The 14,216-nt window shown below is 32.6% G+C and overlaps 2 protein-coding genes and 3 long non-coding RNA genes across 7 annotated transcripts in view; 2 read left to right on the top strand and 3 right to left on the bottom strand.

Moving 5' to 3' along the window:
- Positions 1 to 2,728, bottom strand: part of LOC142222530 (phosphoribosyl pyrophosphate synthase-associated protein 2) — a 73,769-nt gene extending 71,041 nt beyond the window's left edge. Inside the window, exons 1-2 of one of the 3 annotated variants that reach the window (XM_075292706.1) lie at positions 2,571 to 2,705; positions 1,730 to 2,009 (exon numbers count right to left, since the gene is read on the bottom strand). In XM_075292706.1, coding sequence (XP_075148821.1) covers positions 1,730 to 1,749 — 20 coding nt within the window. In that variant the 5' untranslated portion in view covers positions 1,750 to 2,009; positions 2,571 to 2,705. Of the gene's footprint in view, positions 1 to 1,729; positions 2,010 to 2,570 lie in introns of all 3 variants that reach the window. The other 2 variants (XM_075292709.1, XM_075292707.1) reach the window with 2 other exon arrangements.
- A 2,721-nt stretch (positions 2,729 to 5,449) lies between these two features.
- Positions 5,450 to 5,925, top strand: LOC142219436 (uncharacterized). Its single transcript, XR_012717572.1, has 2 exons — positions 5,450 to 5,674; positions 5,732 to 5,925. It is a non-coding gene; the product is annotated as an uncharacterized LOC142219436 (long non-coding RNA).
- A 731-nt stretch (positions 5,926 to 6,656) lies between these two features.
- Positions 6,657 to 7,064, bottom strand: LOC142219435 (uncharacterized). The gene is made up of 2 exons (XR_012717571.1): positions 6,928 to 7,064; positions 6,657 to 6,860 (listed from the first exon to the last, which is right to left on the bottom strand). It is a non-coding gene; the product is annotated as an uncharacterized LOC142219435 (long non-coding RNA).
- Positions 7,065 to 7,585: 521 nt separating this feature from the next.
- LOC142222528 (golgin subfamily A member 7) lies at positions 7,586 to 10,229 on the top strand. The gene is made up of 4 exons (XM_075292703.1): positions 7,586 to 7,782; positions 7,990 to 8,162; positions 8,853 to 9,005; positions 9,071 to 10,229. The coding sequence occupies exons 2-4, from the start codon at positions 8,028 to 8,030 to the stop codon at positions 9,209 to 9,211; spliced, it is 429 nt and encodes a 142-aa protein (XP_075148818.1). The 5' UTR covers positions 7,586 to 7,782; positions 7,990 to 8,027; the 3' UTR covers positions 9,212 to 10,229.
- A 2,341-nt stretch (positions 10,230 to 12,570) lies between these two features.
- Positions 12,571 to 13,969, bottom strand: LOC142219434 (uncharacterized). The gene is made up of 2 exons (XR_012717570.1): positions 13,749 to 13,969; positions 12,571 to 12,808 (listed from the first exon to the last, which is right to left on the bottom strand). It is a non-coding gene; the product is annotated as an uncharacterized LOC142219434 (long non-coding RNA).
- Positions 13,970 to 14,216: the final 247 nt, after the last annotated feature.

Here is a 14,216-nt window from a genome sequence, read left to right as displayed (position 1 = left end):
GAAAAAGGTGAGTATCGGTCAGTGTTTTAGTATAGCCCCCATAAGAACGATTTCCCGATTTAACTCCTTGGGTTTCTAGAAACCGTAGTTTATATCCGATTTGCCTGAAATTTCACTAGAAGGCGCACCGATCATGAAAATTGCTTGAAACTCAATGTAAAATTTCCAGATTTTACTTCTCTGGTGAAAATCTACAGATTTAAGATTTCAAATCAAGACGTTATTTTATAATTTTCTTGCACACTTAGAAGAGATGTTAATGATTCCTCTAAAACAAAAATGGTTCTTACAAATCCAGAATCTGATAGTCTCCATAGGTAAAATCTTTAAAATTATCTCAGGAAGTATATTGGTTGAACTGCTCTGCTTGATTTGTCCTCAAACCCCCCTGAAATTTCAAAGGAAACCCTAATATTTGATTCATGGTGGTGGGAATTTAAGATTCGGCCTGGCAGAACTTACGGCCGTTTATACTTGTTATTCGTATGTTATACCTGGAATAATTTATAAATTGTTATTCAAATTAATAAACATCTAAACAATCGTATTTTAATTGACCACAATGATTCTTTTACAACTATCATAAAATGCACATTTTCTAATTGAAACCCTTCTTTTTGGCGTCGTTCTAAATTTATCTAAAAAGGCACCTAATAAATGCACTAATGCGATGCTTTTTTGTAGTAACTTGGCGTGGTACAACTTCTCAGTAGTGACGGCGCTTTTCCGACTAGTTTTGGATATCGTATACGACTGTTTTCGAAGTGGAGGGGATTCTTAGAAGCGCCGTCAAATTCAAAAAATGTTGGCAGAGTATTCAGTTTTCAAGCTAAAAACAACCTTGTCTTCACGGTTACTTTTTTGATTGAATTGGACCTGTTCCATCCATAATTTGAGAAAAATATAGTCGCCATACATATTTTTGCACGTCCAATTTATCGTTTTTGTGAACACATAGTACCCACCTTATGCCAAGATATATTCCAGTCAAGAGTATTGCGCTGGCATGTGACTGGCATAAATATATCCATAGTTTATTATATCTTTTTATTAATTCCAGATTTTTTTTTTTTGCAAGTGAATGTTCTTAAGTGTAAACCCCCCATTAAACTTTATAGTTAGTAGAAGCCAAACATGAGGAACAAACCTAATACAAAGTCATTGCTTTTTTGCAAAATTAATTGCCGGTACTTGGAAAAAACAATTAATTTTACATTGCAAACAAATACAAACAAAAAAATTAGGCAAATTAACTAAAAACACAACAATTGAAATTTACACATGATGAGCACAAAACCTGGAGTAAATAGACGGCACTGTATGATGAAAGTAGGGGAGGAAAATAAAAAAAATCTATATAAGCGGGAGGAGTAAATGTGATACATATATATGTTTATAAAAAAAAAGAAAATAATTAAATTAACACTTCTATGTAAATCGACAAGACGATGTATACAGCAGAATGGAGAGTTATTTTTAATGGAATTCTTTTAATGTACGATAATAAAAAAAAAAAAACAATACAACAACACCAATAGCCATACACAAAGTCGGCCATATGTTAAAACACTTGCACATACACACACACACGCGATGTTTAACACAAAAACTTCATGGTCACACAGGGATGATGAGTGATTTTTGGATATTGAACTGCACAAAGGGAAGGGATCATTTGGACAAGGAATAAAATAACAAAGGATGATGTTTTCTGTAAAAGGAAATTTACTTGTTACGTTGCAGCAACATTGTCCCTTTTTTAATATAATTTGTCCTTATTCACACTGAAGTTAAATACTTTTGTAAGAAAATCTATTGAAGTTTTCAATAAAATTCTGTAAAAATATGCACTGTCACAATAAAAAATATTCGCACACTCGCTTGCAATAGCTTCTTTTCAACAACTGCGGCAAAATGTTCGTTGCATATTCGTTTGTCGTTCGTCGTCAATGTTCTCTCCTTTCTCCCGTTAAATTATATTTTTATTAATGCCAATATACTGTGGTTCTCTTAGATTGTTTGAAGTGGGAAATAGAGAAATTATGTTTTAAATAAATGCATACACATTTAGCTATGAGATAGACACGAAATCGCCCTTTACAATATTTAAACAAAATATTTTTTAACCTTAATTCAAAAAATATCTTTGGTTTAATGTAAAACTCTCCATTCCTTCTGTGTTTTCTATCACGTTTGTTCCAATCAGAAGTTTACTTTGGGCCACTGTACATATTTGCACAAAATACTCAACACAGAACCAACAACATCACTATTAGCAAAGAAGAGTATATTTGTTTTATCCCAATAAGAAGAAGAAATATTGTTGGCCAAAGGGGGTGGCCCATATGAATGCTTCATACAGAAGAAATCGTAAAAAATAATACCAAAAATAATCGAAAATAGATAAAATGTGTGTTGTTGCTATTTGTTGCTCTTTCGAAATGTGTGTTTTGTTGTCTTTTTGAACTCGATAGCGCTCTGTTGTTGTTTTCAATTTTTACATTTTCACACACAAATTCTTACTATTTCAAATAATATATTAATCTATAATTTTGTTTTTATAGAATTACTTGTTAAGGTATGCTTAAAAGCCACTGGTTTAGATACTAATTCTTTTATATAAGTTTGAACGTTAGAATATATTTAATTTTACTACAGATATTTGTTGTAATTTACACACACTGTTCTCAACTGAAACGCGAAAACGAAATGTCAAGAATAAAGTGCAAAGCCGAATTAGAACACAACGCAGTGGTATTTTATTATGTGTCTGCGCCAGTGTTGCCAGGTTAGGGGTTTTCCCCCCAAATTTAGGGGTTTTTTCACGTTTAGGGGGATTTTTAGGGGAACAATTTATTTGGGGGGATTTTTGGGGGTAAAAAATTATTTCAGACTTTATAAAGTGGAGCAATTCTCAAGCAAATTCGGAACAATTCTAGCATGAGTTATGAGAAAAAAGATGCGGAAAGTCAACAAGAAGAGCGTAAATTCAAACAAGTATCCAATAGCATTATTTTCGTTATCTTTTTTAAACTCTTCTGTTGAAAGGGCATTTTTAATATTTGACAAAATTAAAAACAATCGTATTTTAACTTAGCAGCTGAAAGCTTTTTAAGAGTAAGCCCGCTTTTTAAATTGATATACATATTGTATTATTACCCTGCCAACATTTTTTGAATTTGGGGGCGCTTCTGAGAATCCCCAGTACGTCGAAAACAATCATATACGATATCAAAAACTCGTCGGAAAAGCGCCGTCACTATTGAGAAGTTGTACCACGCCAAGTTACTACAAAAAGGTTTCGCATGAGTGCAATTATTAGGTGCCTTTATAGATCAATTTAGAACGACGCCAATAAGAGACTCTCCAAACAATCAGAAAAAGCAAATTTTAAGATAGTGGTAAAAGAATCATTGTGGTCGAGTAAAACACGTTTGTTTAGATATTTATTTATTTGATTAATCATTTGCAAATTCTTACAAATATAACATTTATACCACTATCACATCACATTTAACATAATTTTTTGCATTAATGATGATGTAGAGTTACAAGTAGCGAGTTACATGTTGCAGCGTCTATCAGCCAGTGTTTTTATTCGATGGAGGCAGCGTGTCTGTAAAATATTTGAAAAACAATCACTTTATTCCATTTGGAAAATCAAAAATTGTTCACCAATATACCTTTCACAATTTTAAGCGTAAAATCTATGTTTTCAGAACTTTATTTTCGTTTTTATTTAAATAAAATATAACAAGCTGGTTGCGCTTGGCGTTTCACAAAAAATAAAATGGCTTTTGTAAAAGTAGTGATGGCAAAATACATGTATGAAGTACATTTTGTACTTTATGATATGCTGCCCCCCATCACAGTAGGATGGTTGTAGTGACATTTACGAGTCTGTGGTAGCGATGAAGATGAAATGGAACTTTGAAATGCTGGCAGGGTACATCCATAAATAAATAATTTCCTCAGGGATGAAATTTTAAACAAACGAAAATCTCTTTTGTTTTAAAATATTTTCTTAAATATCAAATTTTACTTTTTATTTACTTCAAACGAAAAAAATTTTAGCATCAAAAGAAAACTTAGTTTTTCTAAAATTTCGTTTCTCAGGAAAGAACTATTCTTTCAGGATATATATTTAATTTTTAAAGTGTATCACTACAGGATTTTTTTCACGTAATTTTGGGACCACTTTTAGTTCTTTTATATACTGAATTTTTTGGGGGTTTTTGAAAAAAGCTTAGACCAATTTAGGTTTTTTTTTTCTTAAGATTTGGGGGGAAGAATCAAAAATAACCTGGCAACACTGGTCTACGCTTCCAACCTTCCGTTCAGTGTTACCGTTGTATTTGAAAACGCACAGAACAACTATTATTCCCACTAGTAATAAGATTATACAGTCGAACACACATTTATAACGAACCATGGTTATAACGAACAGTTATGCGTCTTACGGACAATAAGTTTTACCGGACGAAATATCTGTGTTTGTAAAGAATGTTACAGTGTGTCCAATCGATACGACAATTCGTTGATGACTAAATAATCGGTAAATGTGTTATTTATCCCATAAACATGCAGTAGTATCGATTATACCTACAGACTTAACTTTTAATGTGGCCAATATATGTGATATGTTCGACACGACCACTGTCGTCCGGATAAACTTATATGCCTGTAATCTGCAAGGCGCATTAAGGCCGGTACTATGTTCGATATCCGCTGTGAAATTCCATACAAAACCAAAAACTGCGAAAAACTAGCGAAATTTTTTCCATTTGTGGTACTTTGTTTTTTTTTCGAGTTGAAAAGCAGACGTCATTATTTTCATGACATGGCGCCATTTGCAATGTGAATTAAGAAATTATTTATTTATTAAACTGATTTGTGTGACTTTATAATACAAACGTGGGTCGCGTTATTATTTAAAGGCCGGTACTATGTTCATTCTTGCGAAAAATTTTTATGAAAACCATTATTTCGCACATAGAAAGCGGCGTTTTTTTAGGTAGCTTGGAGCGCTATTTTACAGAGAGCGATATTGGAGTAAGTTGGTGGTTGTTGCTTGTTTTTACAAAATAACATATTATTTTTCCTTGGGCAATTGATCTTCTATTCCTTTGATCCTTTGTATAGTTTCGGAACAAAAATATGGTCCGTGTTTGATTTATAAACCCGCACAAATAGTTTTTAATAAATAAATTATTTCTTAATTCACATTGCAAATGGCGCCGTGCTATAAACGTCAGTTTTACAACACGAAAAAACAAAGTATCACAAATGGAAAAAATTTCGCAAATTTTTCGCATTTTTTGGTTTTGTATGGAGTTTCAACGCGAAAACCGAACAGAGTACCGGCCTTATTGCATGAAATTTAAACACAAATGTTAACAAAATAAAAGCTTTATTTGGTGAATTACATTTTACAACCCTGCCAGCATTTCAAAGTTCCATTTCAACCTCATCGTTACCACAGACTCGTAAATGTCACTTCAACCATCATGAAAAGGTACACCAAAAAGTACATGCAAGTAATTTGCCATCCCTACTGTTAAAAAAGCCATTTTTTTTGTGAAACGCCAAGCGCAACCAGCTTGTTATATTTTAATTAAATAAAAACGAAAATAAAGTTCTGAAAACATAGATTATACGCTTAAAATTGTGAAAGGTATATTGGTGAACAATTTGGTGATTTTCCAAATGGAATAAAGTGATTGTTTTTCAGATATTTTACAGACACGCTGCCTCCATGGAATAAAAACACTGGTTGATAGACGCAGCAACATGTAACTCGCTACTTGTAACTCAACATCATCATTAATGCCAAAAATTATGTTAAATGTAATGTGATAGTGGTATAAATGTTATATTTTTAAGAATTTGTAAATGTTTAATCAAATTAATAAATATCTAAACAAACGTGTTTTACTCGACCACAATGATTCTTTTACAACTATCTTAAAATGCACTTTTTCTGATTGTTTGGAGGGTCCCTTATTGGCGTCGTTCTAAATTGATCTATAAAGGCACCTAATAATTGCACTCATGCGAAACATTTTTGTAGTAACTTGGCGTGGTACAACTTCTCAATAGTGACGGCGCTTTTCCGACGAGTTTTTGATGTCGTATATGATTGTTTTCGACGTAGTGGGGATTCTCAAAAGAGTCCCCAAATTCAAAAAATGTTGGCAGGGAATTGTTTCTTTTGTACTGGGGATAGTAATCACAAAACAAAATGTAATACTACGTTCGCGCTAGACACGAAATCTTGGTAAACGAGGATTTTGGCCGAAATCCTCCTAGATCTCAGTAGATATACAATGGGCAAATATCAGCTGGCTGTTAGAGGATTTAAACAAAATCTCTTTCAAAATCCCCTATACTGCCTTGTACAACCCCTGCCAACATTTTTTGAATTTGGGGACTCTTTTGAGAATCCCCACTACGTCGAAAACAATCATATACGATATCAAAAACTCGTCGGAAAAGCGCCGTCACTATTGAGAAGCTGTACCACGCCAAGTTACTACAAAAAGGTTTCGCATGAGTGCAATTATTAGGTGCCTTTATAGATCAATTTAGAACGACGCCAATAAGAGACCCTCCAAACAATCAGAAAAAGCACATTTTAAGATAGTGGTAAAAGAATCTTTGTGGTCGAGTAAAACATGTTTGTTTAGATATTTATTAATTTGATTAATCATTTACAAATTCTTAAAAATATAACATTTATACCACTATCACATCACATTTAACATAATTTTTTGCATTAATGATGATGTAGAGTTACAAGTAGCGAGTTACATGTTGCAGCGTCTATCAGCCAGTGTTTTTATTCGATGGAGGCAGCGTGTCTGTAAAATATTTGAAAAACAATCACTTTATTCCATTTGGAAAATCAAAAATTGTTCACCAATATACCTTTCACAATTTTAAGCGTAAAATCTATGTTTTCAGAACTTTATTTTCGTTTTTATTTAAATAAAATATAACAAGCTGGTTGCGCTTGGCGTTTCACAAAAAATAAAATGGCTTTTGTAAAAGTAGTGATGGCAAAATACATGTATGAAGTACATTTTGTACTTTATGATATGCTGCCCCCCATCACAGTAGGATGGTTGTAGTGACATTTACGAGCCTGTGGTAGCGATGAAGATGAAATGGAACTTTGAAATGCTGGCAGGGACTTAGTGCTAAGAATGCGCTTTTTGCAACCCTGCCCCAATTTTCCTTGTAGATGAATGTGTGTGAATCCTCAAATCAACGAAATCTCGTTATTTTGTCATTCCGAACACTTTTTATAAATAGAATTGGGTTCTAAATAGCGAGATTTCGTGCCTAGTGCGAACGAGGATTTTGGCCGAGTGCAATTATTAGGTGCCTTTTTTAATAAATTTAGAACGACGCCAATAAGAGCCCCTTCAAAAAATCAATTATCCAGGACCCATAGAATTATATTTCTTACTTCTTCGTCAGAATCGATAAATCCTGCGATATTTGTTATAATCGGTTACTTGGCACTGGGTACTTTACCGTACAAATACTCGTTGATTTGTCAACACTGCTGCTGTCAATACACAGCAAAGAAAAAAAACAAACAGCTGATCGAAATTGGACACATAAAATTTTTGCTGGAATTGCCCATCCCCAATTATTACTAGCAAAATAACTACAAAAACGAGCAGCAGAGTAAAATATTGAAGTAGTAAATAGTCTGTGGACTACATTTTCGAGCTTCTTTGTTTATAGTGATTGAGACTCAATAAAAAATAATAGGTAAGAATGACTAAGGCCTGTGGTTGTGTCTGGATAGCTGTTCCAGAATCATTTACGATAAGAAAAATGCCTTACGATAAACTTATTTTTTCGTATAAACATATATAGAATATTTGCTTGCTCGACCTGCTTCAAATATTCCCCCTGAATCACTTTTAGTCATATGAAGAGTTATTATTGTCATGGCTAATCGATTTCAATTTTCAGCTCGATAATTGATCTCTGTTCCTCCGAAAGTGGCCAAAATGTCTCAGGCTGGAGCTGTGGGCACGCCATCAGCTTTACCAAATGGATTTAATAAGGTTTTCATACAGCGTGACTATAGCGAGGGTACTGCTGTAAAATTCCACACCAGATTACCAGGAGAATTGGAAGGCTTGGTAAGTAGTAAATCATATACTTGAGTCTAATGAAGATAGCATTGTTGCTGGACTGAAATACATAGCTATTAGTATAGGTCATTGCATCAGTTTTTTGGATATCAGATCATCATACAATATTGCTAAATGGCAAGCAATTTCATTTCCACATGGATTTCATCACCTTGCAATAAATAGTATATCCTAAAGTCTATAATGCATACCAGGGGAGTTTCCCCGACCGAAAAATTGTACACTTCTCATGGTTATAACTATAAATGCTACATGTCTAAACGATTTTTTGTATGTCAATAGATGGTTTTATTTTTAAACCGCATTTTTTTTTTTCATTAGTGCCATCTGGTATCCATTATCATTTTTGTTTTAGTCATTATTGATATCGTCCTCGAGTTAGATAAATATTCTGTATTCTCCTTATAATCATCAACATTGATGATTACACGGACAGACGGACGAGAAACCACAAATAAAGCAAAAAGTTTTACAGATATTTATTGTCAAAGACTCTTGGGTTGATATTTTTTGCGTTCTTCTCGTGACACCTATTCACATAATGGTATGGGATGTGAAAATAAATTAAAGATTATCAAAGCTTCTGCGCTATTGTATGATTTAATAGTTATGGGATTTCTTTACTCGAAACGTATTGTTTTAATGCATTTCTCATTTTTTTTCTATTTAATTACACAGATTGAGCGACATGTCTTCGAATCAACCATAAATCGATTAAATGAGTTCTTTGCTGAAGCTGAAAAGGGTTCCTGCAGTACGTACTGTGAAGGCTGTATTGGTTGTATCACTGCCTATTTAGTTTATATGTGCTCGGAGACCCATTATGAGAAAGTAAGAGGAATTTTTCTTTATGAAATTAAAAAATATTTCTCAAATATGTTTCAATTCTCTTTCAGACTCTTCGCAAAATTTCCAAATACATTGCTTCCCAAAATGAACGCATTTATCATCCAAAGGGCTTACAAATAATCGATCCAACTTATCGTGGCTTGCGAGTAATAGAGATAACAATTCTAGATCGTCCCGGACGAACGTGACTTCCGTTGTCCCATTCCACCGAAGAGTTTTTCATGTAACACTTACATACTTTCCCCAAAACCCATGGATTAACTGGTGGTTATTTTTGAATCAACCATCTTGATCAACAAAACAAAAGAATTTATGGAAAACGCATGTGTTTGAAACACTTTTGGTGAATTGATCGACTATAATGATGAATGAAAAATGCTAGCGCGAGTATGCCTTTTATCATGGAACATTGGAAGACAAAGAGACATTTGTTGATGTAATACTTAGCTTTAATGTATAAGGTTAACAAAAAAAGCTAAGGAATTCTTAAATAATATTATAAAACAAAAACGTAATACATAGTAGTACATAAATAATTTATTAACAATATCATACTCACCACTACCCTCTACTACCCATTACCCTTCTTCCCACTCCCAATAATTAGAAGAAATGAAGTAATTCAATTCATCTTGACAAAGTCAAAACTATTTAGAAATCAGATATTAATCAACATCAACCATTTACTATCAATAATACACACTTGTAAGTTTATGGATAAGTAAAAAAAAATTTCACTTTAAATATACAAAATAAAAAATGAAACATTGTGAGGTTTTAGCTAACAAAATTAGAATGTTATTATATAGTTATATACATATATACCAACAAAATAAGCTCCTCCCATGAACTATCAATCAAATTATTTAGAATTATTTCATCGAACATTTCCATAGATATCTAAATCGCAAATTCATTTTGCTCTTATTTTCTTCGTCATTGTCCTTTTTTCCGAGTGGGTTCAGTTTTTTTACTTGTTTACCAAGCCCTTGCCTCTACCACACTTCCAGTGTTTTTTTAAGTTTTTTTTTGTTTTTCTTATTTACAAAACTTTCATCCATTTAACATTATTCCTTGCATAACTTTTCAAATAGTTGGCAATGTGTGTGTTTTTTTAAACATAGATTCGATATGTAATAGAGAATTTTAACTGTCTTAAGTATTTATAAAAGAAAAAGTGTAACAATAAAAACAAAAGAAGTTAAACATTTTAGCAAGCTTTTCATGTACATTTCTTATCACAAGATTGGTAATTTGTTATTAATTTGGTGTGAAACAGATGTAAACGGCTAAAACTTCGGCTTGGCGGAACTATGATACAATTCATTTCAAAGAAATTTCTCGTACTACTTTACATCTAGAATTTAGTGAAATGATCCAACTTTTGTCAAAAAAGTCTAAAAATCGACTTTCAATTGTGACCAAAATTGACTAATTTTACGATTAATAAAATCGTCTTTGATATTAAAGGAATGTGTTATAGATAACACAAATAATATTTATGAAAGGCGCAACGCACCTCACTCTCAGGTGTGCGCTTGACACGCGTGAATCAAGTGAGTCGTGAACAAAATCTGAAGCAACTCTCGTGAATGTGCGTGAATGGGACTGAAACAAATGTGTGGTGCGTAAGAAATAAAATCGATTCGTGAAATTTGGTCCTTGACTAGGCTACGGAGGCAAAATCCGGGGATCTTTTTATATGGGTGCTATATATAAATTTTGACCGAAATGGATCAAATTTCACATGATTGTTAGAGGATATATACTATCCTCAAATTTCAAACGGATGAAATTTAGCATGCCCGACTTCCATACACAAGGTCGTGGGCTCGATTCCTGTTTGGACCGAACACCAAAAAATTTTTCAGCGGTGGATTATCCCACCTCAATAATGCTAGTGACATTTCTGAGGGTTTAAAAGCGGCTCTAAGTGGTTTCATTGCAATGTGGGACGCCGTTTGGACTCGGCTATAAAAAGGAGGTCCCTTGTCATTGAGCTTAACATGGAATCGGGCAGCACTCAGTGATAAGGGAGAAGTTCGCCAATGTGGTATCACAATGGACTGAATAGTCTAAGTGAGCCTGATACATCGGGCTGCCACCTAACCTTTATTGTGGTCAAATATTATTAAATTGATTTGGTTTAACCACTTTTGTTGTTCTTTATTATTTCGACCACCTTTCTAATGTGCACTATTCTTTGATTTGACATTGGAGCTGGTGTTTGGCACATGACAGCACTGAGGCCACAAAGCGAAAGTATGGTGAATAAAATAACTCCAAAGGATAACTGCATAGTGGTTAATTATTCTTTTTCTATCGATCGATAAACAATAAGATCTATATTATCCCCCGATGAGTTTCAGTCTTTTTTATATGCTTCTTTCGCCATAGAAATTGTTTATTTAGTTGCATAAATATGTATATAAATTCTTTAAATTTCTTGTACTCTTTTTATACCATGTCCATGTATCTAAAGAAACAATGACATTCAAATATCGGATCTTGCTTTTAGTTTAAGCAAAGATAGAACAGGCTGCTGATATGGGATGTTTGCATGAAGGAAACAAAACGCAAACCACATTTTCCACACAATAAATTAAACAAATGAAATGCATTGTAAAAAAGGCTTCTTTTGTCCATTTCTTAAGTTAAGTTATAGTGACATAACCTAACGTTACATTAAATTAGGGATACTAAAACCGAAATTCGACTTTTTGTTTCATCTACTTTTTAGTCGCGAACAAAATTGGAGAAATTTAAGTCGATTTTTGGCAATCTTTAAATTCGACTAATCGACTTTTGATATTTGTGAAAATAGTCTCAATTGAACATTTGATCTTGACCAAAATCCATCACGTCATTGTTTTGAAAATTGAAAATCTACGGTACCTTTAGGACAATATATTTTTCCACCATAGAATAGGGGTATACAAACTTTGTGTTTCCGTTTGTAATTCATCGAAATAGTGGTTTTAAATCACAGAAATATATATTCTGGCCTAAGGTGGGTACTATTATGTTCGGTTTTCGAACATAGTACTTTTCCTGAAATAATCAAAATTATAAATGATAACAAACATATTCCCATAATGTCTTGTCGAAATTTAGAGGAACATGAAACTGCGCATCAATTGAGTTGATTTATCTGATTTATATTGAACTGTTTTAATAAAGTAACCGCGAAAATTTCAACTCGAAAAGCGAACATAGTGAAAAAATGATTTTAGCGGCTAAACTCAGTCTTAATACCCACCTTCAAATTGAAAACTAAATCAGCAAAAAAAAGGCATAAAATTATACATATTTGTTGCAAATATTATTATAACTTGATGGGGAATAGCCCAAAGCAAATATTCACAAAATTTGTATTCCTTAAAATGGATTATTAAAAAAACGTAATAGTGGAAAAATGACGATTTTAGCGACTAATGCTTAGTATTACGTTTTTGGACTTCCACTAACTACGTGGTTCATCTTCAATGCTTATATTTATACACTATATTTATACAAAAAAATATGAAAAAAAAAAAACATAAAAATATAATTTTTTAAAAAAATTGCAGCTGGTCAGATTTAAACCAGTGTTCTTTTTTTTTACATACATACTATTTAAGAACATCTCAGGAAGTAGTTAGAATTTCATGCCGTGGTGTCATATTATGTTCATGTCACAAACATTTGAATAGACCTTTAGATGCATCGTGTTCAATGGCATTCTGTTATGGTTTCAACAGACCCAGGTTCGACCCCCCGGTGGAAGCGAAGAAGTTTTTCAATTTCTAAAAATTTTGTAATAAGAAAATAAAAAGTGAATTTGGAAAAAAATTTTTGTTTTTTTAATTTTTTAAATTTCTTGATCCAAATGAACTTGCAATTTGAGAAGTTTTTTTCTTATTTTAATTATGTGTTGCTTACTTTAGTGATGTGAAATTAGAAAAAAAAGTTTTATAATAAATATGACCATAGTGCATATTTTTCTAAAATGGGCGAAGTTTGCTTAAATTGTTCAAAAGTTTCTCAAATAAGTAAATTTTTCTTAAATTGTGTCTTTTTTGAACTTCATATTGCGCTAAAGACATTTTAATAATTTTTAATTCTAATTTTTTCTTTCAAATTTTAAAATTTCGTCAAACAACCGAACGAACGAATAGCATTCATAATAACCGACATAAGATTTAAAAGACAATGTTAAGAAAAAATTGCCATTGCCATCGGTAAGTGTTACCCCAACCACAAGATATAAGATTCGGTAAGGGCCGAACTTTCGGCCGTATATATTTGTTTTTTTTTTTTATTTTTTTATTTTATTTACTTATTTATTTTTTCATTTAGGTATTTAGCGGAAAACGTAGTTTTGGTTTATTTACTTAATCGAAACTCAATATCCGCAGAGTGTTTTAGCTTTGCCTAAACAGTAGGCAGTGCAAAAAAAAAAAAAAAAAAAAAACATTAAATATTTGAATGCCATTGTTGCGTTAGATACATGGACATGGTATTAACGACAAAGAATATCACACCATACAAGAGTACAAGAAATTTAAAGAACTTTTTTATTTATGCAGCTAAACAAACAAACAATTTCTATGGTGAAAAAAAACGCATATAAAAAGGCCGAAGCACATCAGTAGATAATGCAGATCTTATTGTTTATCGAACGATAGAAGAATAATTAACCACTATGCAGATATCCTTTGGAGTCATTTTGTTCGCCATACTTACTCTTTGTGGCCTCAGTGCTGTCATGGGCCAAACAGCATCGACTACAGCAGCGCCAAGCACAGCTCCAACGTCAAATCAAAAAATAGTGCGTATTAAAAATTTAAAGTACAGGGTTGTCCGAAAGATAACGAGGAAGAAGAGTGGTTAAACTAAATCAATTTAATAACATTCCAAAACAATAAAAACAACACCAAAATATGTCTACTACGTTATTTTCAACTCAAAAAAAAAAAAAATATTCATATAATCTCATGTGTAGAAAATTTTATTTATGCATAGGTATGTATACAATATTTTTATAATATTAAATTGAGCCGACGGGCTTTTTGGGCAGCAAATAAATCAATGACTTCTTCAGTCGGCACATTTATTCGGCGATGAACCGACATTAATGCCAATCCATTGAGTCTACTCTCGCTAGTCGAATTTCTAAGATACGTCTTTAATCTCTTCATTGTTGAAAATGAA

This window comes from Haematobia irritans, chromosome 1 (assembly GCF_050003625.1).
Source record: "Haematobia irritans isolate KBUSLIRL chromosome 1, ASM5000362v1, whole genome shotgun sequence".
In the NCBI taxonomy this organism is placed as follows: domain Eukaryota; kingdom Metazoa; phylum Arthropoda; class Insecta; order Diptera; family Muscidae; genus Haematobia; species Haematobia irritans.
This window is presented reverse-complemented; position numbering and strand designations above follow the sequence as displayed.